Consider the following 24,258-nt stretch of genomic DNA (forward strand, 5'->3'; position numbering starts at 1 on the left):
AGAGCCAGACGTGTACCCAGAAGCCTCCTGCTACAAGACAAGCCCAAGAAAGAAACCAACAGAACTCCACTGGCCATCACCTACAGTCCTCAGCTTAAACCTCTCCAACGCATCATCAGTGATCTACAACCCACCCAGGACAATGATCCCTCTCTTTCACCGACCTTGGGAAGCAGGCCAGTCCTCGCCCACAGACAACCTGCCAACCTTAAGCATATTCTCACCAGCAATCACACAGCACACCATAACAACTCTAACTCAGGAACCAATCCATGCAACAAACCTCGATGCCAACTCTGCCCACATATCTACACCAACAACACCATCACAGGACCTAACCAGATCAGCTACAACATCACCAGTTCATTCACCTGCACGTCCACCAATGTTATATATGCCATCATGTGCCAGCAATGCCCCTCTGCTATGTACATTGGCCAAACTGGACAGTCACTACATAAAAGGATAAATGGACACAAGTCAGATATCAGGAATGGCAATATACAAAAACCTGTAGGAGAACACTTCAACCTCCCTGGCCACACAATAGCAAATGTAAAGGTAGCCATCTTACAGCAAAAAAACTTCAGGACCAGACTCCAAAGAGAAACTGCTGAGCTTCAGTTCATTTGCAAATTTGACACCATCAGATCAGGATTAAACAAAGACTGTGAATGGCTAGCCAACTACAGAAACAGTTTCTCCTCCCTTGGTGTTCACACTTCAACTGCTAGCAGAGGACCTCACCCTCCCTGATTGAACTAACCTCGTTATCTCCAGACTGATTCTTGCCAGCATATTTATACCTGCCCCTGGAAATTTCCATTATATGCATCTGACGAAGTGAGCATTCACCCATGAAAGCTTATGCTCCAATACATCTGTTAGTCTTAAAGGTGCCACAGGACTCTCTGTTGCTTTTTACAGATCCAGACTAACACAGCTACCCCTCTGATACATGAAAGATAAGTTGGCTCAACTAACACTAAAGAGAGATACCATGCATTGGGCTAAAGACACTGCTGGCACAAATGGTAAATTTAGCCTAAAGTCTTTAAGGAAGTATCATTTTTGTTCAGAGGTGTGGATGACTTTAAACCTGCCCAGTGTGTACCTTGTGTAGTCATTTGCACTTGCTAAGTGAGTACAAAGTAGTTGTAAACACAACTAACTCAGAATGGTAGTATTTTTGCACCCACGCAGCACAGGTGCAAATGGAAAGTCAGGTTCAAATCAATTGTAAACAGTGAGGCCTGGTCTGCATTACAAAGTTAGGTCAACACAAGGCAGTTTATGTCGACCTAGTTGTGCATGTGTCTACACTTACATTTGTCTCCCACCAACGTAAGTGTTCCATTATGCCAATTTACTAACACCACCTCCTCAAGCAGTGTAGAGCCACAGTCGATGTACATAGGTTGATGCAGTGTGAGTGTAGACACTGCGTTACTTATCTCACCCCTAACTGTCCTCCAACGTCTGTCCCACAATGCCCCATAATGTCTGCTCTGGTCTCAATTGTGGACTCCCCAACCCAGGGGTCATAGAATTTTTGAAATTCCTTTTTCTGATTGCCCGGCTTGGCAAGCACCCCTAGCAGTTCTCCATTGTTGAGTTCAACTGTCCAGCTGACCATGCCAGCTCCTTGCTCCAGACGTGCTCCTGCCCAGAAAAGACAGGAGATATTGGCCCTCCTAGGCCTGAAGAGGCTATTCAGGCACAGCTCCACACCAGCCATAGAAATGTCAACATCTATGAACAGATTGCTCAGGGGATGCAGGAGAAGGGCTATGACAGGGATCAACAGCAGTGCAAGTGAAAGCCAAGGAGCTGCGGCAGGCACACCAGAAAGCCAGACAGGCAACACTCGATCTGCTGTGCCACAGACCTGCTGCTTTTATAAGAGCTGCATGCTGTACTTGGCAGAGACCCCACCACCACTTCCCACACCTCCATGGATACTTCCATGGAAACCGAGTCACAGGATGTGCACAGTGAGGTGGAAGAGCTGGTGGATGAGGAAGAGAAGGAGGAGTATGGAGGACAGGCAACCTGGGGAATCCAGCTGCACTGCGAGCCGGGACCTGTTTTTGATTCCTTCCACAGGCCTGCCAGTAAAGCACGGGTGACCCCAATGCAGGGGAAGGAACCTTGGGTAAGTGTAGAGATACATTTTCAATTAGAGGGATGGCATCCCCAAAATAGCAGGACACATCTTTTGACTTATCATTAATTTACTTGTACTAGAAGAGGTAGTGGTACAACCAAGAGAGGTAGAGTTGCTATCTGTGTTTCATTCCCCTCTAGAATTACCAGAGGGGGCCATGCAGAGAAGTTTGTTTATGTACTTGGAGATGTCCCTTGAATCCTCCTGCGAGATATTGATGAAACTTTCATGGAGGTACTCTGCAATATTCCGAAGATCTGCCAAAGATCTTTATATCTTTCTCTGCGGTAGGACTCTTTCCCATGCCACTCAGTGATCAGTTCAGCAGGCACCATTGCAGTACACAGACTAACAGCATACAGACCCAGGCAGCTTTGGGACACCAGCAGCAGCTGTGCTCTCTCTGCCTTTGTTACCCTCAGGAGTGAGATATCAGCTAAAATCACCACCACCTGTGGAAAACAGTGCCAGTATGCAGTGGCAATGCCCTATACTACTAGATTCATGCAACCAAACAATTCCCTCCACATTTCCTCAATCCTCGGCAGGCCTGGTTGGTGCTGTGACTGGCACCATGCGCAAGCAATTCCAAGCAGAAGTGAGAACGTAGTCCTTAAAACTTTAGGGGAGCCAGGGGAGTGAGGTCAGCATCTAAAGTTTCACTTTCTGTAATGAATAGACTGACAATGGTACCTCTGTGTGTTTTATCTGCAGCTGGTGCCATTGCAGGTTTTAGGGTCTCCCTTTCCACACCCATGTAACACGTGAGCCAGATAAGGAGAAAGAAGAGGACTCCAGATGACACGTTCAGTGAGATCCTGCAAGCCAGTGCTGCTTCAGACAGAGAGCACAGGGCTTGGATGATGAACATTGCAGGCAGACTGGAGAAGGAATGAGGGGAGAGCAGAAAGGCCCAGGAGCCCAGCAGGAAAAGGAGAGGGAGATGCACCAGAACATACTGGGGCTTCTCAGGCAGCAAACACAGATGTTGCAAAAAGAAGAACAGGAGAAACCTGACAGATGTTACAGGCTTTGGTGGATCTGCAGATTCAACAATTCTGGGCTTGCCTCCTTCTGAAGCCCATTGAGAACTCAATATCAGGACCCTCTCAACGTTCCATGTGGCATCAGGGGTTGCTGCACTACCCCCACCACTCTACTCCAGGGGACATTAAAGACAATCACAGCTTCACATATGCCAACCATGGCTTTCACAGGTCAGTGTATGTGTAGCTGAAATGGACATAAATGTTCTTTACCCTTCATACATTCTGTTCTATTAATTTATTATGGTTTATTACATTTTTAATGTATTTGTTTTAAAATTGCACTTTTTTGCACTTATTTTGTTACAGAATAAAATTCTATTATTTGGAACATAATTCATCTTTATTAGTTCACAACATATGCTGCCAAGAACTGAGCAGCCAATTACCTGTTACTGCACAGTGCTACACAACTCATAGGATTAGTCACAAAGAAAATTAATAGGTGCATTGACATTGTCACCTTCCTATGTGTGCAGCAATCACCACACAACTCCTACCAAGCCACAAAAGAGCAGGGCCAGGTAGAGCACACTACAGCCTAAGTTCCCTCTAAGCTGCGTGGCCATGCAGCTGCCTATTAAGCCCTGAGCAGGGGCTCAGGCTTGCGACAGGGAGAGATGCCTCTCCCTCAGCATGGACCAACCATGGCAGGGAGAGGCACCCGTCCCTGCAGGCCCCCGCACGGACCTGTCACACATCACCTCCATATTCGTGCACATAACAAAATTCATTCTGCACATGGACATAAAAAAGTAGAGGGAACACTGACTACAACACACATTTCTCTAGCTCACTGTTAAAGTGGTCTTTCAAAGCCTCCCTGCGCCTATAGCTCCGCATTGAGCTCTTCTAATAGCCCATGTATCTGGCTGTTCAAGTTCACGGACAGCAGCTCCACCTTTGCCCCAGTGGACACATTTCCCCCTTTGCTTCACAGATATGATCTACAACACAGCAGGAAGCTATAACCATTGGGATATTTTTCTCACTGAAGTCCAATCTTGTGAGTGAACAATGCCAGCGTCACTTCAAACAACCAAAAGCACATTGAATTGTCATTCTGCACCTGCTAATCCAGTAGCTGAATTATTCCTTTGTGCTGTTGAGGTGGCTGGTGTACGACTTCATGAGCCAGGGGAGCAAGATGTATGCTGGGTGCTCCAGAATCACTACTGGGCTTTCATCATTGCCAAAGGTAATCATCCGGTTGGGAAAGCAAGTCTCTGCTTGCAGCTTTCTGAAATGTCCTGTGTTCTTAAATATATGAGCTTCATGCACCTTCCCTGACCAGCCCACATTGACGTTGATGAAGCATCCCAGTGATAATCATAGAAAAGTAGCCCTTTCTGTTGATGTACTCTGTGGCAAGATGATCTGGTGCCAAAATAGGGATCTGAGCTCTGTCTATCTCTCCCCCTCCCCACTCTCCGCAGTTTGGGAACCCCAGTACCACAAATCCATCCATTATGTCCTGAGGCATTGCTGAGTCACAGTCCTGCACCGCATAACAACAGCCCCCATGGTGGATTTCCTGACTCCAAATTGATTCCCGACTGATCGGTAGCAATCCAGCATTGCAAGTTTCCACAGTCCAATTGCCACTCACTTCTCCATTGTCAGTGCAGCTCTCATTTTGGGGTCCCTGCACTGGAGGGCTGGGGCAAGCTCAGTGCACAGATCCAGGAATGTGGCCATGTGCATCCCAAAGTTCTGCAGCCACTGCTCGTCATCCCAAACCTGCATTGTGATGCAATCACACCAGTCAGTGTTTGTTTCTCAGGCCCAGAAGTGGCACTTCACCATCTGCAGCTGCTCCATGAAGGCCAACAACAACCTTGAATTGGTTTCCACTATGTCCCGTGGCAATCTGCCCTCCAATAAATTATTATGTTCCCCACTCATTCGATTCTTCTTGCAGCTCTGCAAATACTGCAGGATCATGTGCTTGCAACACTTACGACAATAGTGTAGAGCTGTGCTGACTCCATGCTTCTATCAGATATGGTGGACAGTGTGAAGTGTGGCGTGGGTTTATGGGATTTTGAAAAAAAAGGCGCAAAAATTATGGGATACATATAACATTATGGGATGGAGACAGTTGCAAACTGGGAAGTTGACCCCATGTTCCCAATTACTCCTGTGCAACTCATTTAAGCCCCATCATGCATTGCCAAAACTTCCCAAAAGATAGTGCGCTGGATGGTGGCGAGTTGCACAGAGAGATACCTACTCATGGTGCACTGCACTCTATCAACACAAGCACTCCTAGTGACTATGCACACCACAGACACAAGGAGCCAAGTATTTACACACACAAGCAATGTACTAACTGCAGTGGTGGTATGCCAATGTAACTAGAGGCAACATGAGTTTGTAATGTAGACAGGGCCTGAGTGACAGAAGTTCTGAGTCTGTCTGCATGGGCTGGCTGAGAAGATGGTTGGGCCTAAGAAAGCTTTTGCTGTAATTCTGAGAACATGGGCCTAAATCATCTTGGTATTTAATATCTATATCTATTAAAGCAACACTCTTTAGGAACTGTACATATAAGTAAAAAGATGTTATTAATGTCATCTGTGACCATCATTTCCTTCCTAAAAAGTAAAACCACCCACTTCTTCACTTCCTGACTGTCTAGAGATTGTGAAACTAGAGAATAAGATGTCACATTTTGGTGCCCGATTGACTGAGCACACCTCTGTGAGAAGGAGTGGGAAGGATTCTGCCCCACATACCTCATCATCCTGCAGGTCCTCCTCTAGCTGGAGAACCTTTTTCAGAGCAGCAGCAACCACCTTTTTCCTTTTATGCAGGAAATCCTGCTCCTCCACACACAGCTCAAACCCCAAGCGCACATCTAGGTCTTCCCGGCTGGAATACAGGCACAAATATTATACGTTATGACTTGTACCTCAAGATGTACTACACCTCTACCCTGATATAATGTGACCCAATATAACACGAATTCGGATATAACGCAGTAAAGCAGTGCTCAGGGGGGCGGGGCTGCGCACTCCGGCGGATCAAAGCAAGTTCAATATAACGCGGTTTCACCTATAACGCGGTAAGATTTTTTGGCTCCCAAGGACAACGTTATATCGGGGTAAAGGTGTATATAGTTAAATTAATAAACTATATACACTTCATAAACAGACAAGACATTACCACTATTACTATTGATTTAACCCTAAGCAGAGCACAGGATCTGGTCCACAAGGTGAATATAGCTGAACCGTTTGGTAATAGTGACCAAAACATAATAAAATTTAACATCCTTGGGAGAGAGGGAGGCACCAAAGCAGCACACCACCATTGCATTTAATTTCAGAAAGGAGAACAACACAAAAATGAAGAAATTAGTGAAACAGAAACTAAAAGGTAGAGTGCCCAAAGTGAAATCCCTGCAAGCTGCATGGAAACTTTTCAAAGCCACCATAATAGAGTCTCAACTTAAATGCATAGCTCCAATTAAATAACATAGTAAGAGGACCAAAAAAGTGTCACAAAGTAAAAGAAGGAGTTAGAGGCAAAAAGGCATCTTTTAAAAAGTGAAAGTTAAATCCTGCTGAAGAAAATAAAAAGGAGCATAAACTCTGGCAAAATATGGTAAAAATATTATTAGGAAGGCAAAAAAAAAAAAAAAGAATTTGAAAAACAGCTAGCCAAAGACTCAAAAGTAACAGCAATTTTTTTAAGTACATCAGAAGCAGGAAGTCTACTAAACAACCCCTGGGGCCACTAGACAATCGAGATGCTAAAGGTGCACTCAAGGAAGACAAGGCCATTGCAGAGAAGCTAAATGAATTCTTTGCATCCATCTTCATGGCTGAGGGTTTGAGGGAGATTCCCAAACATGAGCCATTCTTTTTAGGTGACAAATCTGAGGAATTGTCCCAGATTGAGGTCTCATTAGAGGAGGTTTTGGAACAAATTGATAAATTAAAGAGTAATAAGTCACCAGGACCATATGGTATTCACCCAAGAGTTCTGAAGGAACTCAAGTGTGAAATTGCAGAACTACTAACTGTGGTATGTATCCTATCATTTAAATCAGCTTTTGTACCAGATGGAGGATAGCTAATGTGACACCAATTTTTTAAAAAGGGTCCAGAGGCAATCCCGGCAATTGCACCCTGGTAAGACTAACTTCAGTACTAGGCAAATTGGTTGAAACTATAGTAAAGAACAGAATTACCAGACACATAGATGAACACAATTTGTGGGGGGAAAGTCAACATGGTTTTATAAAGGGAAATCAAGCCTCACCAATCTACTAGAATTCTTTGAGGGGGTCAACAAGCATGTGGCCAAGGGAGATCCGGTGGATATAGTGTACTTAGGTTTTCAGAAAGCCTTTGACAAGGTCCCTGACCAAAGGCTCTTAAGCAAAATAAGCTGTCCTGGGATAAGAGGGAAGGTCCTCTCCTGGATAAATTACTGGTTAAAAGATAGGAAAGAAACGGTGGGAATAAATGGTCGGTTTTCAGAATGGAGAGAGGTAAATAGTGGTGCCCCCTTGGGGTCTGTAGTGGGACCAGTCCTGTTCAACATATTCACAAATGATCTGGAAAAAGGGGTAAACAGAGAGGTGGCAAAATTTGCAGATGATACAAAACTGCTCAAGATAGATAAATTCAAAGCAGATTGCAAAGAGTTAAAAAGAGATCTCACAAAACTGGGCGACTGGGCAACAAAATGGCAGATGAAATTCAGTGTTGATAAATGCAAATTAATGCACATTGGAAAACATAATTCCATCTATACACATAAAATGATGGGGTCTAAATTAGCTGTTACCACTCAAGAAAGAGATTTTGGAGTCATTGTGGATAGTTCTCTGAAAACATCCACTCAATGTGCAGTGGCAGTCAAAAAAACTAACAGAATGTTGTGAATCATTAGGAAAGAGATAGATAATAAAACAGAAAATATCATTTTGCCTCTGTCTAAATCCATGGTATGCCCACTTCTTGAATACTATGTGCAGATCTGGTCACCCCATCTCAAAAAAGATATATTGGAACTGGAAAAGGTACAGAGAAGGGCAACAAAAATTATTAGGGGTATGGCACATCTTCTATATGAGGAGAAATTAATAAAACTGGGACTTTTCAGCTTGGAAAAGAGACAACTAAGGGGGGGATATGATAGAGGTCTATAAAATCATGACTGGTGTGCAGAAAGTAAATAAGGATGAGTTATTTTCCTTCTCATAACATTAGGGGTCAACAAATGTAATTAATAGGCAGCAGGTTTAAAACAAACAAAAGGAAATATTTATTCACACAACCACACAGTCAACCGATGGAACTCTTTGCCGGAGGATGTTGTGAAGGCCAAGACTATAATATGGTTAAAAAAAGAACTAAATAAGTTCATGAGGATAGGCCCATCAATGGCTATTAGCCAAGATGGTTAGGGATGCAAAACCATGCTCCAAAGTGTCCCTAACCTCGTTTGCCAGAAGCTGGGAATGGGCAACAGGGAATGGATCACTTGATGATTACCTGTTCTGTTCATTCCCTCTGGGGCACCTGGCATTGGCCACTATTGGAAGACAGGATACTGGGCTAGATGGACCATTGGTCTTACACAGTATGTCTGTTCTTATATTATGTTATTACAACTTTTATATGGACAAACTAATAAACTATATGAGAAGACAGAGAGCAAAATGTGCAGAGTCCTGTAATATTTTATTCTATTAACAAAACAAAAGTATCTATCTGCTCTGCATGATATTAAGGTATTTTGTATTATCTAAAATGTCTAAAGATAGCTGCAAGTAACAGAATTGGCAACTTGCATCTCCAACGGCAAAGTTACACATAGAGGGTCAAATTTTCAATAGAGCCTTCTAAAGAGCCTTTTCAAAATTTTGAGACGCATCCATTTGCACCTGCAAGATGAGTAATTCCAAGGGCTTGCATGTTCAAATGCATTTTTTGGTTTGTACATCTGGGTGAATTCACAAGTATGATCACAGTTTTGGAAGCTGCTTTGAAAATATTGTAAAAAAGTGCAGTAAGAGAAAGATTTAAGTAACAGCCATCATTTGTCCACATTGTATATATATTTAATGGCATAAACATTAGCCTGGTAGAGAATATAAAATATAATATTTGTGCAAGGGGACAAAATCACAGTCGCTGTGAACAACATTTGATTTTTTTATATTTTAAATCTTAGCGATAACTCAGAATTAACATAGTTTTTTGGCATTACACTTCTTTGGTTCAAAAATAAGAAAAGAGGATTGTATTATCTAACACAGTCAAGTATATGTTTGCATTTACCTAACTGACTAAACGTTTAAATATACACAGGTACATTTATTTCAATTTGTGGATATCCTAGACAGACCAAATGTTATGTCTTTGGTCTTGTAATTGTTTTCTTGCTAAGGTAGGAATGCACAAGTTGATAATGCTGTCTTACTTTCCCTGCCCTTCAAAGATTAGGCAGAGACTGAAATGTTCAAAGTTGCCTAGAGGATTTGGATACCCATTTCCCATTAATTTTTATGGGGATTAAGAACTGGTTGTTCAAATTGAAAATCTCTGCAGTGTATCATAATCCACTGTAAAGGCAGGCATGTTTCCCATAATAAATATCCATGGATAGTAGAACAGATGCTGATAAACATTAGGATATTTTTCAGTGTACCCCCTTGTGACTGTTTTGTAATGATATTGACACTGTAAGCACCATACAGGCCAAAATCTGTGCTGACTGTGACAATATGGCTTGACAGTTGGGGTTGGTCCTGCTTTGAGCAGGGGATTGGACTAGATGACCTCCTGAGGTATCTTCCAACCCTAATCTTTTATGATTCTATGACAAATATATGCTGTATATAACTTTCTCTCATACAAAACTGAATGTGATGCAACATATTGTTAATGGAATGTTATTCAGAATAGCTTATATTTTTTCAAGCTTTCTAATAAAATTCATAACTGGACTGAGAAGCAGCAGGAGAAATCCAACACCAAAGGCAATTTCCAGAGATGAATAAGTCGCTAAAATTAGGATCTTAGAATTAAAATGTCTTTTCAAGAATAACTATAAAACATTGGGGCCATAACATGCTATAATGTCATCTCCCACCGAGGTGATTTAAATATTGAAGCATACAGGGTAGGTGTTACACAAAGGATAAATGTATGTTCATACACTGAGAATCTACATTGCAAATAACTGAGCCATTAAGTATTTTTCCAAATGTTGCCTGTCCTGAATTTCTGTATATGACAATACACAGCTGTTGGACCCAGGTGTGTAGGCTGGCACCACTATCCTGTGGTATACAATCTTAATTGGATTTACATTTTATAAGGCAATTGGTAGGTTTATATGTTTTTTGTCAAGTCTTTTATTAATACTTCTATCTGATGTCACTGGCTATGTAAGAGATTTTACTGTGCATAATGGCTGGCACAAAAATGGTCAGTGGACTGCGGTGCTCAGAGGATAACGAATCAGCAGGATGAATGAGATCTCTTTTTCTAACCCTTTATGCCAAGTAAAAAGTCTGGAGTGGCATAAAGGGTCCCTAAGACCTCTCATTTTAGCTGGTGGAGGATACGCCCAGCATTCATAAAGCTTTCTTCCAAGGAACTCCTCACAAGCCCTGGCAGCACAGCACAGAATCTCACCCTGTGCATACAGATTTCAAAAACCACCATCAGTAACACTTCTTATGCTGTATCTAACGTAGAAGTCTCATTAAATATTGCCTGCACTGGATGTGTTTTATTACATGGTCTCAATCTGAGATCAGTACCCAGCAGAAAGTTATGACATGAGCACATCTTTCCCCAGAAACAAAGAGCATAACTTGGTCACCATCCATCAGAATCCAAGGAGCCAAGAAAGAAACTTACCACTGTTTTGTCTTAAAGTGTAGGTCAAATTTTCTGTGCTGAAAATGAGAAATGTAAATATAATAAATGCTGAGATATTTCTACAGCCTTCCTTCCTCCCCACTTTAATGAGTTTCATCTGCTCCTAGTCACCAGAATATTCACAAAGCCGTGAGCTGTAGTAATTCGAGTGATGTATATGACCTCAAGAACATTTGTAAAAAATTCTCTTGCATCTCAATGTTTCCTTGTTTTTTTCAGGCTGGTGCATCAATTTACCAGGTTAAGATCTTGACTGTCTCATCTACCTCTGTCTGCCTCATCTCACTATTGCACGACTGGGCTATGGAGCAGCCCAAGCTCTGTTACAGGTTGGGGAATACACACATGAATGGGAGATGGGCAGCAGTGGAACTTCAGGTCCCAGTGGAAAGTCCATTATTAAGCCCTGGACAGGCTGCCAGGAGTACCAGAAACAAAAGCTTGTTTTTGATGTGTGAGCCTAGTCCAGCTGAGGATTTGGCCCGTAGTGGTAGGGTTTAGGATAGAATAGCCCACATTCTTAGGAGACACTGGGCTTTTCAAGAACCTTGAACTATGCAGTTCTTTTCCTGCTCTAGGCCCTCTTGCTGGTTGAGTGTGAATGATATCAGACTCTTTTCTCCTCCTTTCCCCCCCTCACTAAAGAACTGCTGCATTGTGTTTTCTGGCCCTTCCCCACAGCTTGGCAGACACACTCCCATATTTTCTTTTTCTAATCTCCTTAATAGAAAACGTCCTCTTTGGTTTCTAGGAGGCTGGGTTTGTTTCTCTGGGTGGAATCAGCAAAAATTTAAACAAAAAATTCAGTATTATTCTAAAAGGCTGGCAGTGCTTACCTTATCTATTACTTCTTGATCAAAGGGAAGTAAGTTCAATGGCACAGTCAGAGGGCCATTTCTGCTCCTTCCTGCTCTACATGACATACAAGCACACTGAAAAGAAACCAGGGTTTTTATTAAAAGGAGAAGTACTCTTTTGCTGCCCCTTCCCAAATAAAGGTAGATGTATGTTGCTGTCTATATTACTCCATACTACTACCATGTTCAATTATAACGTACAAAGCTGGAAAGTGTCTTCATTTTCGGGACTGTAATATCCAGTTGTGGCTGGCTATGCTTGGCATAGTGAAACAGGATGGGATCTGTAAGATGAAAGCTGGGGTCACAGCACAATGAAAGGCTACGGGTTTCTTCAAAGGATCCTTTCACTGTAAACGTGAAGTCATGCTCTAACAAATGGAGACAAAAGAAAGAACAAAACCAAACAAAACCTTTACCAGCGCCTGTAAAAAAACAAACAAAAAAACCCGCCAAAAGATAAAAATACTTAGAGATGGACTGGAATCAATGTTCTGTATGCTCCTGGGGGTGGGGAGATTTGAAATCTGGAAATGGACTCAGATTCAAATATTGCCTATGGCCCTATCTTTACAATGGCCTGAACAAAAACCCCAGATCGGAACACCCCTGTGCTTTGGGATGCCATGTATTTACTGCCACTGTATTTTGACACAGCAAATATACATGATTGTATTGTATGTTATTATAGGCCAAATGATGTGCGGTGCAGCTGCTCTGCAGGATTTGACCCTACAATAGCTAATAACCCTTTTTATCAGAACAAATAGACCAGATGAATCTCTTTCTGTCCATTTTAGTCACTTCATAGATAATAGGCCAGATGCTTGCCAATGCTACAACTCCTTTGTGACACTTGATCAGCACAAGGGGGTGTGAAGAAGTGTAACTAGTTCAGCTAGTTAGAAGTCTAACTGGGCAACTGGAAATTCTCTTTGCATATGTACCTGGTTTACTGTAGGGAGCATGCCACCAATTCCCAGCCAGTGTATAGGCTCATGAGAGCCATAACTGCTAGTATAAATTAGAGCAGCCCTGAGGCTCATCTAACACTAGGAGCCAACCCAGCTTCTTGAAGCCATGGGAGTTCAAAGACAGCTTAAAGCCACCTTTGCAATCACTACCCCAGCCCTTCACATGCACCAAGCAGAGCACACAGTACCTTTAGACACAGATAGATTTTATTTTGTAATAGTTCAAAATAATTAAAAACAAAGGAATTTATATTGGGGGAAGTGATATTATTAATGACAGTTACCATTCCTGCATACACTACAAGAGAGCTAGTCATTACATAGTGATGGTCACTGTGACGGGGCAGAGTGGCCCTGCACTAGTACCGCAGGGGTTAACCCTTCTTTCCTAGCAGAGGAAGCCATGCCCAGGAAGCTCTGCTGGGCATGCTCCAACTGGAGAACAGGTATAAAAGCCTGCAGAGCTGCTCAGTCTGGGCTGACCGCCAGAGGAGAAGGAGGCATGCTGCTAGCTCCTGAACAGGGAGAGTCTGCGCACCAGGATCCAAGTGCGCCAAGCTGGGACACCCGCTGCAGGGCTGGCTCCAGGCACCAGCCAAGCAAGCTCGTGCTTGGGGCAGCGGATTCTAAGGGGCGGCTTCCCTCCAATCTTTTTTTTTTTTTGCTTCGCCACTCCGGCTGCCCCACAGGTTTTTTTTCTTAATGGTTCACTGCTCTGGCCGCCCTGTAGGGGGCGGAGGAGGGGAGAGCCCTGCTGGGAGCGGGCTGCGCGCTCCATCTGCTCCAGCCAGTGCCAAGTCTGCAGCAAGCCCGGCAGGGCAGCCCGCGTCCTTCCCTGCCTGCCGACCGGAGCAGTGCGGTGGGAGGGGCCGCGTTGCGAGTGCCCCACTGAAGGAAGCCCTGGCCGCCCCTCTTCTCTCTCCCCCCCTGCTCCCTCCCCCTCCCCCTGCTAGCCGGGGCGCGCACTCCACTGCCCATGGCCGCTCCGGCCACCCCACAAGTTTGTTGTTGTTTTTTGCTTGGGGTGGCAAAAAAGCCAGAGCTGGCCCTGACCCCCTGATACCCCGACGGAGGACATCACAGGAGGAGAACAGACTGGAGGACCCTCCACAGCAGAGAACCTGGCATTTATGGTAGGAAGTGACCCAGGCAAACGGTTAGAGCCGCATAGGCGCTTGGCGTGTTGCTGTTGGATCCCCGCCGAGCGGGTGGCAAGGGGAGCTTGCCACTACGAGGGCCCTGGGTCGGCACCCAGTGGAGAGGGTGGGTCCGGGTCCCCCTACCACCTCACCCCAAACCGTGAGGAATCCTAGGGACTCTGGCCGCTAGGCCACGCTACCCCACTTGTGAGGAGGATTGTATGGACTCTGGCTGCTAGGCCGCACTACCCCGCTTGCAAGGGGGATTGCATGGAGTCTGGCCATTAGGCTGTATGGCTCCGATGTAGGGGAGTGAGTTGTATGGACTATGGCAGCTAGGCCACACGACCCTGCTTGCGAAGGGGATTGTACAGACCCCGGCCACTCGGCCTCACTATCTCGCCAGACAGGGGTGATTGTGTGGAAGGAGGCCATTAGGCTGCAACCGGCTGCCCACAGAAAGGCGGGTGCAGGAACTTGAGAGTGGCGAGGTGCCGGCCCCCCATCCCACCCCTGCCACAAAAGGGTGCTGCAGTGCCAGGCCCGCCACAGTCACATAAAAATGGACCTGTGACATATTATGTAATTTGCACACACACACACATATATATATACACATAAAAATAAAAAATGTGTTCTTTTCTATAACCGCAGATAAACAAATGGAGCATTTATTTAATGTATGACCATGCAATGAAAACTTTGTTGCAGTGTATATAGGAAAGGAGATAGATTTATGGTTATTAGTGGAATCATAAGTCTAAATTCCAAGGACCTGATTCCCCATTTTCTGGCACCTTGTGTAGGAAATACATCAGTCATATACATCAGTGCAAAGTGTGTGCAAAGTGCTACCATTCAGATTTGGTAACATTTATACACATTTTGTACTAGTGTAAATGACTGTACACTGTGCAGGACTAGGAGTAGTACGTCCAAAATCTCAGCCTGAATGTTGCTTTAAGGCAGTGGAATTTTAACAATCAGTTATAGATTCAGCCAGTGTAACCTATAATAAGGATTACACATTTCCCAGTTGCTGTTATAAAGGCTATAACTACTAATAACCAGTTAACGAAGCAATAACCTCACTTGTAGAATGTGTTTTTTTCTTCTTCTTCCACCTCCTCCTATCCACCTGAACTTCCAAGCAGGAAATTTCACGAGACTGTAACAAATATGACCAATAAGATGATTACACACAGAAAATATTGCAGAGGGAGACTTACCTCTTCAGCCCACTATTTTGCTACCAGGGTGGCAAATATTGGGAGCACTGTGGAGACATCATGCTTGTTCCCTGGTCCTAAGTGCCCAGCATTCTTCTGCAATGATTTCTCTGGCAGACTAAGAAGTTATATTAACGGGCTCTAGAGAGAGTCATATCTAATCCTCAGGGGAAAGGATGGTAGCTATGATACACATACCCTAGATTTCTATGAAGTGTGGTATAAAGCAAGAGAAAATGATGGCATTCTTCAAGGTCCTATAAGGATCCACCAGGACTCCCAAAGGGGAAAAATAAAGCTACAGAGAAAACAGATGTCCTTGATGAGTGAAGATTTGCTATGTATTTTTCATTGCGTTCATAACTAGTGGCAGTTAGGCTATGGAACGATGCAGGAGTACTGGCTGGAGTAGTAAAATGTCATTCCTGCAGTTCTCCAATGGAAGTTTCTTCCAACAGTCACTGCAGGGAATAATGGGAAAGCACCGGCTGTGAGTGCTCATTGTTATGCCTTTTCCAGCTGGAGTCATTTCTATGGTGTGCTGGCTTGAGGAAGCTCACAGATACTCTAGTCTCAGCCACTCCCAACATAGACATTGTAGGGAATGGTGGGGAAATGCAAACTGTTCACAAGCTATCCAAGCTCAGATTTGCCTCAGCATGAGGAAGTGTTTAGGAGTATCAGCTCTGGGTCATTTTACTGATTCTCTAGTTTCTGCACAGTATGATAAGTATTGCTATGCAGTACAGGCAAGAGAAAAGAAAACAATATTTACCACTACTACTCCATTAGTGATGATGGTTTCAGGAAGATCCAGACTAGAAAACAAAATGAAAAGTACACATTTCACAACCAGTATCATACTACCAGTAAATACTACTTTAAGCATTTTTATATTGATCATTTTAATTTTTGGTTGTTCATAAAAGTGTAACTCTTTTGACTAGCTCCCACACTGGCTACTCAGAAGCAGAGATGGTTCAACTGTAGTCAAACCTCTGGGAGGGGCTTGTGACAATTGTAATATCATTAATGACTGTGTGGGTCACATTGCCCCCAGTGCCATGAATTGGCCAAGGGTGCCCATACCACTGACATGCATTTCACTGGTCCCAAGAAGCCAGCCTTGGACTCCTATAGGGGACCTAAATAACACATCATCATTAGGAAAAATTACAGTGACACAAATTATTAATAAAAAGTGATATAGATATTTGTTGTGCTCTTCCCCCCACTCTGTCTCTTTTCTTCTCCCTCTTTCTTTTTTTAAAAAAAAGATTTGTTTAAGTGTTCTCTGTTTTGGAAAAGAAAGGAATCTAGGGATGGGGCCTGGCTATTGAAGAGACAGCAGGGATATGAAATATTTTCCCTATTGATTGATTACTCTTGGAATTGCTACATCCATTAATTTCTGATTTCATAATATTTGAGGTTTACCCACAGGTTCTCCAGTGTGAACTCAGCCTCCAGCTCCTCCCTTCTCTGAAAATTAGAGAGAGAAATGAATGAAGCATGCAAAAACCTTTCCCAATAAGGGCAGCCCCATTGATTGTGTAAACTCTTCCTCCCCCTCCTGCCACCCCTGCCCTGATATTCAAGGATCTTCTGCAAAGTAGCCTTACATTTTGTGCTGCAAGTACAGTCAGTTAACTTCACTTTTTGGTCTCTAACAATATTCTGCTTCCCAGAAGCTCTCCCCACCATTAGGGGTGAGAAGCTCATTGCTTTGACCTCTCTGAGATCAAAAAGATGTTGATATTACTGAATGAACTAAGGACTTTCTCAATTTTCCTTATTAGTTGCTTGGACATAAGATATTAAATAGATCTCTTTCTTTCCTGTCAACTGTCCCTCCACTTCAGGCAGGGGCTAAAAATTTATCGCTTCAGAAAATATTGTGAAAATCTAAATAAGGCTTTGAGCATCCAAATCAGGGATGTTTAAGTGTGTAAAATGTGCCTTCTTGCCTATTTGCCAAATATGGAATTTGGTGCCAATATTTAAATATTAAACTCATGCAGCATATTTATCAGATTCTTGATTTTATTACCAGTACAGACAAATACCTGTTTCAAGAGTCAAAATCACTATTGTGCTCCATAATTGCTAGGTCAATGGTAACAAGTTATGACACAGAATAATATTTTACTGCTTGTATAGTTCCTTCCATCAGAAATTCTAAAAGCACTTGACCCAAATTAGTTATTTAATCTTCATAACATGTCTGTTCCTTTTGGAGAGTCATTGTCCTGATAAGAGTTTGCATGTGAGGAAACAGGTAGAGAGAGATTGATTTGTCCAAGGTGACTTGGCCAGACTACAACAGAGCCTGGGGTAGAGCCCAGGTCTTCCTCTCTCCCAGTCCTGTGTTTTAAAGACAAGACCAAGCTCCCTTCTTCAGAACTGCTCAGTGATGTAATTGGATATGTTCATCTCCAGAAGTTCAACATTGGTGATTCAGTCAACAATATCATCAAACCCTTGATAAATTCCTCTGACAAAGTATGTTGCAGTTCTGGCCAAACTATTCAATACGATGTGAAAGCAATTTTAGAGAGGCTTTGCTCGTAGATAGGCTGAAAGAAGTAAATATGGATAGATATATGGATGGATGGAGAGAGACTAACACTCACTAAGGTAAAAAAGAAATATAATACAAACTAACTTTATGAGGAAATTCCAGAGAAATGTATGCTTTCCACCTCGCTCTGCTTGTGATATCGGTTCTCACCTGTGGATTCAACTGGAACGTCATAAAAATTGTTTCTCCAAGTGGGATTTTAGCTATATCAAAGAGAACAATGAAGTGGCCATCATCTTGGACAATGTCTTCATCAAAGATTGTCAGTTCCAGGACGTTCTGGAAATAGAAATTAAGAATATATTCTTTGTTAGATGGCATCTAGGAAACAAGGTACTCTGTGAATAATCCATATTTAGTGTGTGCATATAGTACAGGAAGATAAAGAAGGAAAGAAGTGGGGGAGAAATTGGCACAAAGACAGAAGAAGAGAGAGCTGATGAGTAAGTGAATAATCACTCATCTTTACTGGAAATATATTCTAATCTGAAGGTTGTATCAGGAATTCTATTTTGATTCTGTTTCCATTTGCAAATAACTCTCTGAAAAATTCTCCATCTGGATGAATCAGACAATTTAATTTTAAATGTAGATAATCTTATTTTAAAAACAGCGGTTGTAATTTATCAACTCATGAGAGAATAAATGTTTCCATTCAACAGGGAAGCAATTATGGCTCCTGGCAATTTTTCCAAGGATTCATTTTTTAAAGTTCTCTGTTGGTTTTACTGATCCATATTCCTTCAAATTCATCACAGAACCAGCTGTGTTCAGGGAATGTTTGAGTATAATTTTCTTAGCAAGACCCACCTGAATAAAGTGCTTAACACTTTATGTGTCATATTGTAACAAAGCTGCTACTAGAAATTAGGAGTTCCTTGGTCTCAGTTCTGTACGCTGTTGTTCATTATCTCAAGCTACTACTCAATGAGAATTTGTTCTGATTGTGTAATGATTCTAATTTATATTTCATTGGGTGAATTTGTTGTCACTCTGCATTGTATCTCTCTATTGCTAGAGCATCTATCAGATGTTGGTGTTATACACATAATAAATAAATATCCTTCAGGGGAATTGAGTGAGTGAAATCTGAACTAAGTCAGAATTTTCTAGCTCTCCAGCTTGTTAGTGTAATTTTCAATAAACTCAGTTGAATTAGTTCAGAACCAGAAAATAAATTATGTTTCTAACTTGCCTCTGGAGTCTTATTCCAAACATTGAACTCAAACTCCAAACGTGTGTTACTGGAGTTGCTTACGTGATTCAAAGAGGAATTTTAAGGGTACTTTTAGTAATTGAAGGGATATTATATGCAGGATGCAAGAAAACCTTGTCCTGGCTTTGTCTAGACCAGAAGGATCTGGCTACAGATGAGACACTAGCAGGGGTGAAAGTAGAAATAGGGACTTACCGGTATGGGGCTGGGTTGGGGCCGGCTCTGGCCCCCGGAAGGGGTGGGGCCTTGGGCAGAAGGGACGGGGATGGGGGCGGGGTCAGAGCCAGCCCCGGCCTGCCCTGTACCGGTAAGTTCCCTCCCCCGCCGGGGTAACAGCGGTAGCCAGGGGCTCCGGCAGCAGTTTAAAGGGCCCCAGGCTCAGCCGCCGCTACCACCCCGAGCCCTTTAAACCGCTGCCAGAGCCCCCGGCTGCCGCTGCTACCCCAGGGCTCCGGCAGCAGGGCTCCAGGGGCTATTTAAAGGGCCAAGGACCCCTCTGCTTCTACCGCCCCGACCCTTTAAATAACCACCAGAGCCCTGGGGTAGCGGCGGCGGGGCTCCCACGGCTATTTAAAGGGCCCAGGGCAGTAGAGGTAGCGGAAGCTCCAGCCCTTTAAATAGCCCCCGGAGCCCCCCCGCTACTCCAGGGCTCCAGCAGCAGGGCTCTGGTGGCAATTTAAAGAGCCTGGGACTCCAACCACCACTGAGAACCCCAGGCCCTTTAAATTGCCGCCCGGGGAAGCCAGGCTGCCCCGGTACGGTGCACCAGCTTACTTTCACCTCTGGACACAAGAGAGAGTACTCAGCATTTTTTCTGCACCTTGACCTGACTCTGGATCCTAAAATAGAAGGTTTCATTCCACACTGGATCCCTGCAGTTCTTGATAGTTTTGGTCCGGACTTTTTCAGCTGAAGCGGTCGGCAACCACAGGCTCACATAGCAATCGGACTGGCTTACTATTGGAGAAAAGTACAGAATAATTGGCAATGTAGCAATTTATAACTATATATATGCACACAAACACATACACGCTATATATGTATGTGTATATATACATACATTATAACCAATAAGAAAATCCATAATTACAATCAGACATGCTTCTGACGAAGTGGGTATTCACCCACAAAAGTTTATGCTCCAATACATCTGTTAGTCTTAAAGGTGCTACAGGACTCTCTGTTGCTTTTTACATAATTACAAGGTTCTCTACATGAGATGGTATATCAGCTTGCATGTCACATATTCCTTAGTGCTTCGGAAGGGTCTAGAGAAAAAATATCCTACTCTAAGTTTGTTGATAAAACATAAAATAAGAAAATCTCTCTTCTTGGAATCTTATTTACATATCTGTAATTTAGAAATAGATATGGGTGAAACCTCAAGATTTAGATAAGCTCTCCAATTTTTGACTTGTCACATAGGGAGAGTCATGGTCCTATCCTCCCTCCATGCCAATCAGTGGAGCTGATCCTACTTAGGGTGGGAAGGAGTACACACTGAACCTCTTCAAGGGTAGCACAGTGGTTTGTGTTCTCTGTGACTCCATGGAGATAATAGGTAGAGTCTCCTCTCACATTAGTATAAGGCTATGTCTATGCTACCACTTATGTCCGCAAAAGTTATGTCGCTCGGGGTGTTAATGTTCCAGCCCCCTGAGCGACATAAATTACACTGGCATAAACGCCAGTGTGGACAGCGCTATATCGGCAGGAGAGCCTCTCCTGCTGACATGCTATCGCCACTCATTGGGGGTGGTTTAATTATGTCAATGGGAGCGCTCTCTCTCATCAGCACAGAACAGCTACATGAAAGATCTTACAGCTACACTGCTGTAATCTCTCTAGTGTAGACATAGCTGCTGCTTCCGGGAGCCATGCACAGTCACAGCACGAGCAGAGTGGGAAAAGCCCCTGACCCTGCTCCCTGGCAGGAGCTCGAGGGCCAGATTAAAATGTTTGAAGGGCCTGATGCAGCCCCTGGGCCACAGTTTGCCCACCCCTGTCTTAGAAGAAGAGTGCCTATCCCAGGGAAAGCAGCTCCTATCCTCAGCAAGCAAGGCAACACTTAGCATTGTTTGCAAACTGATTCAACATCATGTCTCAGTAGGTCACATAGCTCTTGCAATCCAGGTAAATTGTTGGAAACATTCACTATCAGTCATGCTAAGTATGTCCCTGTAGAATAAGAACATAACATAAGAACGGCCGTACCGGGTCAGACCAAAGATTCATCTTGCCCAGTATCCTGTCTACCAACAGTGGCCAATGCCAGATGCCCCAGAGGGAGTGAACCTAATAGGCAATGATCAAGTGATCTCTCTCCTGCCATCCATCTCCATCCTCTGACAAACAGAGGCTAGGGACACCATTCCTTACCCATCCTGGCTAATAGCCATTAATGGACTTAACCACCATGAATTTATCCAGTTCTCTTTTAAATGCTGTTATAGTCCTAGTCTTCACAACCCCCTCCCCACTGGACACATGGTGCTGCCGGGCCCCCTCCCTGCATGGCAGCTGCTGGAGCCGGCAAGCTGGGAGCTGCAGCTATGGGGAGAGGCTGTGGCCAAGCTGCAGGGAGAGCCACTATTTTTGCTGCTGCCTCTCCCCATGGAGCTAAAGCAGTGGCTCCTTCCTGCAGCTCCCAGTTGTTTGCCACTGCCTCTCCATGCAGAGCTAACACCTGGGAGCTGCAGGGAGGAGCCACTGAGGGTAAGAGGGGGGTGTACCTGGGAAGGCATGACTCAAGCTGGTTAGGAGGGGCAAATCTTTAAATTGTGCCCCCCTCCCTCAGCAGGCACCAGTTGTCTCTGGCAAATTCTAGTGGAGGATAAAAGTCAAGTTGTGCAACAAAGGATAAACTGGTGGAGGTCCATGTGTAGGCAAGTTAATCTGAGATTTAAGGATGAGATGAAGGTTGGACAATGACCGAACAACCATGATGACGCCAATGAGGTTCAGGGGAAAATATTCAAACATACTACAGAAAGAGCACAGCTATGTGTGTACAAATGAAAGGAGATGTAGTGGTGGCCCAACGATATACTAAAGGCTGTATAGAAGGAGGAAAGGTTTAAGTGATGGCAGAAAGTAAGAATGGGGCAAAGTTATGAGGAATACAAGCTGGTAAAAAAAAAAAAAGTGAAATGAACAGTTGCAGAAGCCAAGGGCCAAATACTGAAAGACTTATATGTGGGTCTACTTACGAAGAAAGTGGGAAAAGGAATATCCCCATTAACCAGTATCAGGCAAAGAAGGACTTGGGAGTTGTGAAACATGTCAAAGCAAAAATGAGATCGTGGAATCATTAGGAGAGGGCAGCTGTTTTGTGAGAAATTGCTTACTGAAGAGAATCTGAGGAAATAGCGAGGGAAGTATAAGCAAACAACAACCTCACAAGACTTATCACCAGGGTGGAGATTCAGATAATACTAAAAAAGATGAAATGTGGGACCAGATGGTGTATTAACCAAGGCATTTAAAGCACTAGGCCATGAGGGAGTGGTGATGATGACAAATGTCTTTAAATTAATCCTCCAAACTGGAAAAATGCCTGACGAATGGAGAAAGATAGAGACCAATATGATCTTCAAGGGTAAAGGGAATGTGCAAATAGTAATTACCAACTCATCAAGTTACTGACTCACATGGTGAAGTGGCTGGAAAGAACTATTGAGAAAAGACTTTGTGAGGAACTGGAGCATCAAGTAAGTGTCAACCAATTTGAGTTTCTGCTTAGAATGTCAACAATGAAACCAGTGAATTGTCTATCCTTCTAAGGTAATGAGGGAATTGTGGGAAGGCATTGGAGGACTGTCAGGACTCAAGTGATTTAGCCTAGTCTCACTGCAAAGGGAGTCGCATAAGTGAAAGCCTCACTCGGGCTTTAGTTTACAGCCCCAGACAAGCCCCACTAGCCCTGGTTGAAAGCACCACTGAACTCAGGTGAGAGGGTTTTGTGTGTGAATCAGAAGGGAGCTAGGGCAACACTCAGGTAAGAGCCCAGGCTAATTCAGCAGTGAAGACATACCCAAAAATCCTAAAGTCCCCACCTGAATTTCCTGCTTGCTAGGACTCTCACAGCAGCTCCAGTGGAGGCATATAGGAGCAATGAGAGTCTGGCCGTGACACCCTTGGTGGCAGCAGCAAGAACAGGACAATAGGCAGGAACCAGAAGTATCACTGTCAGAGACCCTATCACAGGGCTTCAGTTAAGTGCCAGTGGCAAGACCAGGGACTGATGTAACGCTCCTCTGTCAGCCCGCAGAGAATGTCTCTTCACCCTCACTTATGCACTAACAGATGCAATCATTGCCAAGCTGCTGACAGGTGCTCTCTGCTAGAAAACTGCAGTATTAGATTTCAGCATGAGCATGCACACCTACACACTCTTACAAAACACCCAACTTGAAATTCTCAGAGAGATGTAACCTAAGTAATTAAACATTGTCCAGAGATTACTTCATATTGGATGGGAGCCACATCATAGAGTGGGGCCTGTGACAGTGCTGAGAACCAGCAGCTGAACCAGCACCCTGTAAGCCCAATTAATTTTCCCATGGAAGGGCCTGACTGAGGGAAGCTGGGGCTAATTATTAGATCAGTCTGAGCTGGGAGAGCTAACAGGCTAGTTAACCTATTAACTGAAAAAGCAGAAAGGCACACAGGAAGAAAGTGCAAAGGGAGAATGAATGAGAAGGAGAGGCTAGTAGGACCGGGGTAGTGAGAGATCTCTGCATGGAGAGATGTCTTGACTCTGGCAAAATGGGATAACGTTTGTATGTCACTGTAAACAGAGCTGCTGTGGAGGACCGTAAAGAGGTGGTGGGTGAGATAAACCACACATCAGTGTTTACAAACCGGAGGTGTTAAGGCCATTTGTGTGAGAAGACAGAAGTGGAGAGCCGTGCCCTGTCACAGGGCCTAAATCCCAAGTCAGGATTTTTGGTGATCGGTACATAGGTCAAGAAAGCGTAAAAGCTCCTGACCAAACCAACAATAGTGATCGCACCTGCATGAGTTAATGGAAGTTCAGGGTAAAAGCGGGAAATTTTGTCCAAGTGGAAATGGAGAGAATAGTTAATGGACGGGTAACAGTGCAAATTGGCAGTCCAGGAATTGATCAAAAAGAAAACA

At 43.8% G+C, this 24,258-nt stretch overlaps 1 protein-coding gene across 1 annotated transcript in view; it reads right to left on the minus strand.

Annotated features, from left to right (window-relative positions):
- Positions 1 to 24,258, minus strand: part of LOC117876138 (cytosolic phospholipase A2 epsilon-like) — a 53,555-nt gene that overhangs the window by 17,435 nt on the left and 11,862 nt on the right. Inside the window, exons 4-12 of the mRNA XM_034767976.1 lie at positions 19,940 to 20,076; positions 18,054 to 18,182; positions 16,764 to 16,804; positions 16,098 to 16,140; positions 15,186 to 15,261; positions 12,182 to 12,351; positions 11,960 to 12,055; positions 11,103 to 11,140; positions 5,952 to 6,087 (exon numbers count right to left, since the gene is read on the minus strand). Coding sequence (XP_034623867.1) covers positions 5,952 to 6,087; positions 11,103 to 11,140; positions 11,960 to 12,055; positions 12,182 to 12,351; positions 15,186 to 15,261; positions 16,098 to 16,140; positions 16,764 to 16,804; positions 18,054 to 18,182; positions 19,940 to 20,076 — 866 coding nt within the window. The remainder of the gene's footprint in view (positions 1 to 5,951; positions 6,088 to 11,102; positions 11,141 to 11,959; positions 12,056 to 12,181; positions 12,352 to 15,185; positions 15,262 to 16,097; positions 16,141 to 16,763; positions 16,805 to 18,053; positions 18,183 to 19,939; positions 20,077 to 24,258) is intronic.

Source organism: Trachemys scripta, chromosome 4, assembly GCF_013100865.1.
Source record: "Trachemys scripta elegans isolate TJP31775 chromosome 4, CAS_Tse_1.0, whole genome shotgun sequence".
Lineage (NCBI taxonomy): Eukaryota > Metazoa > Chordata > Testudines > Emydidae > Trachemys > Trachemys scripta.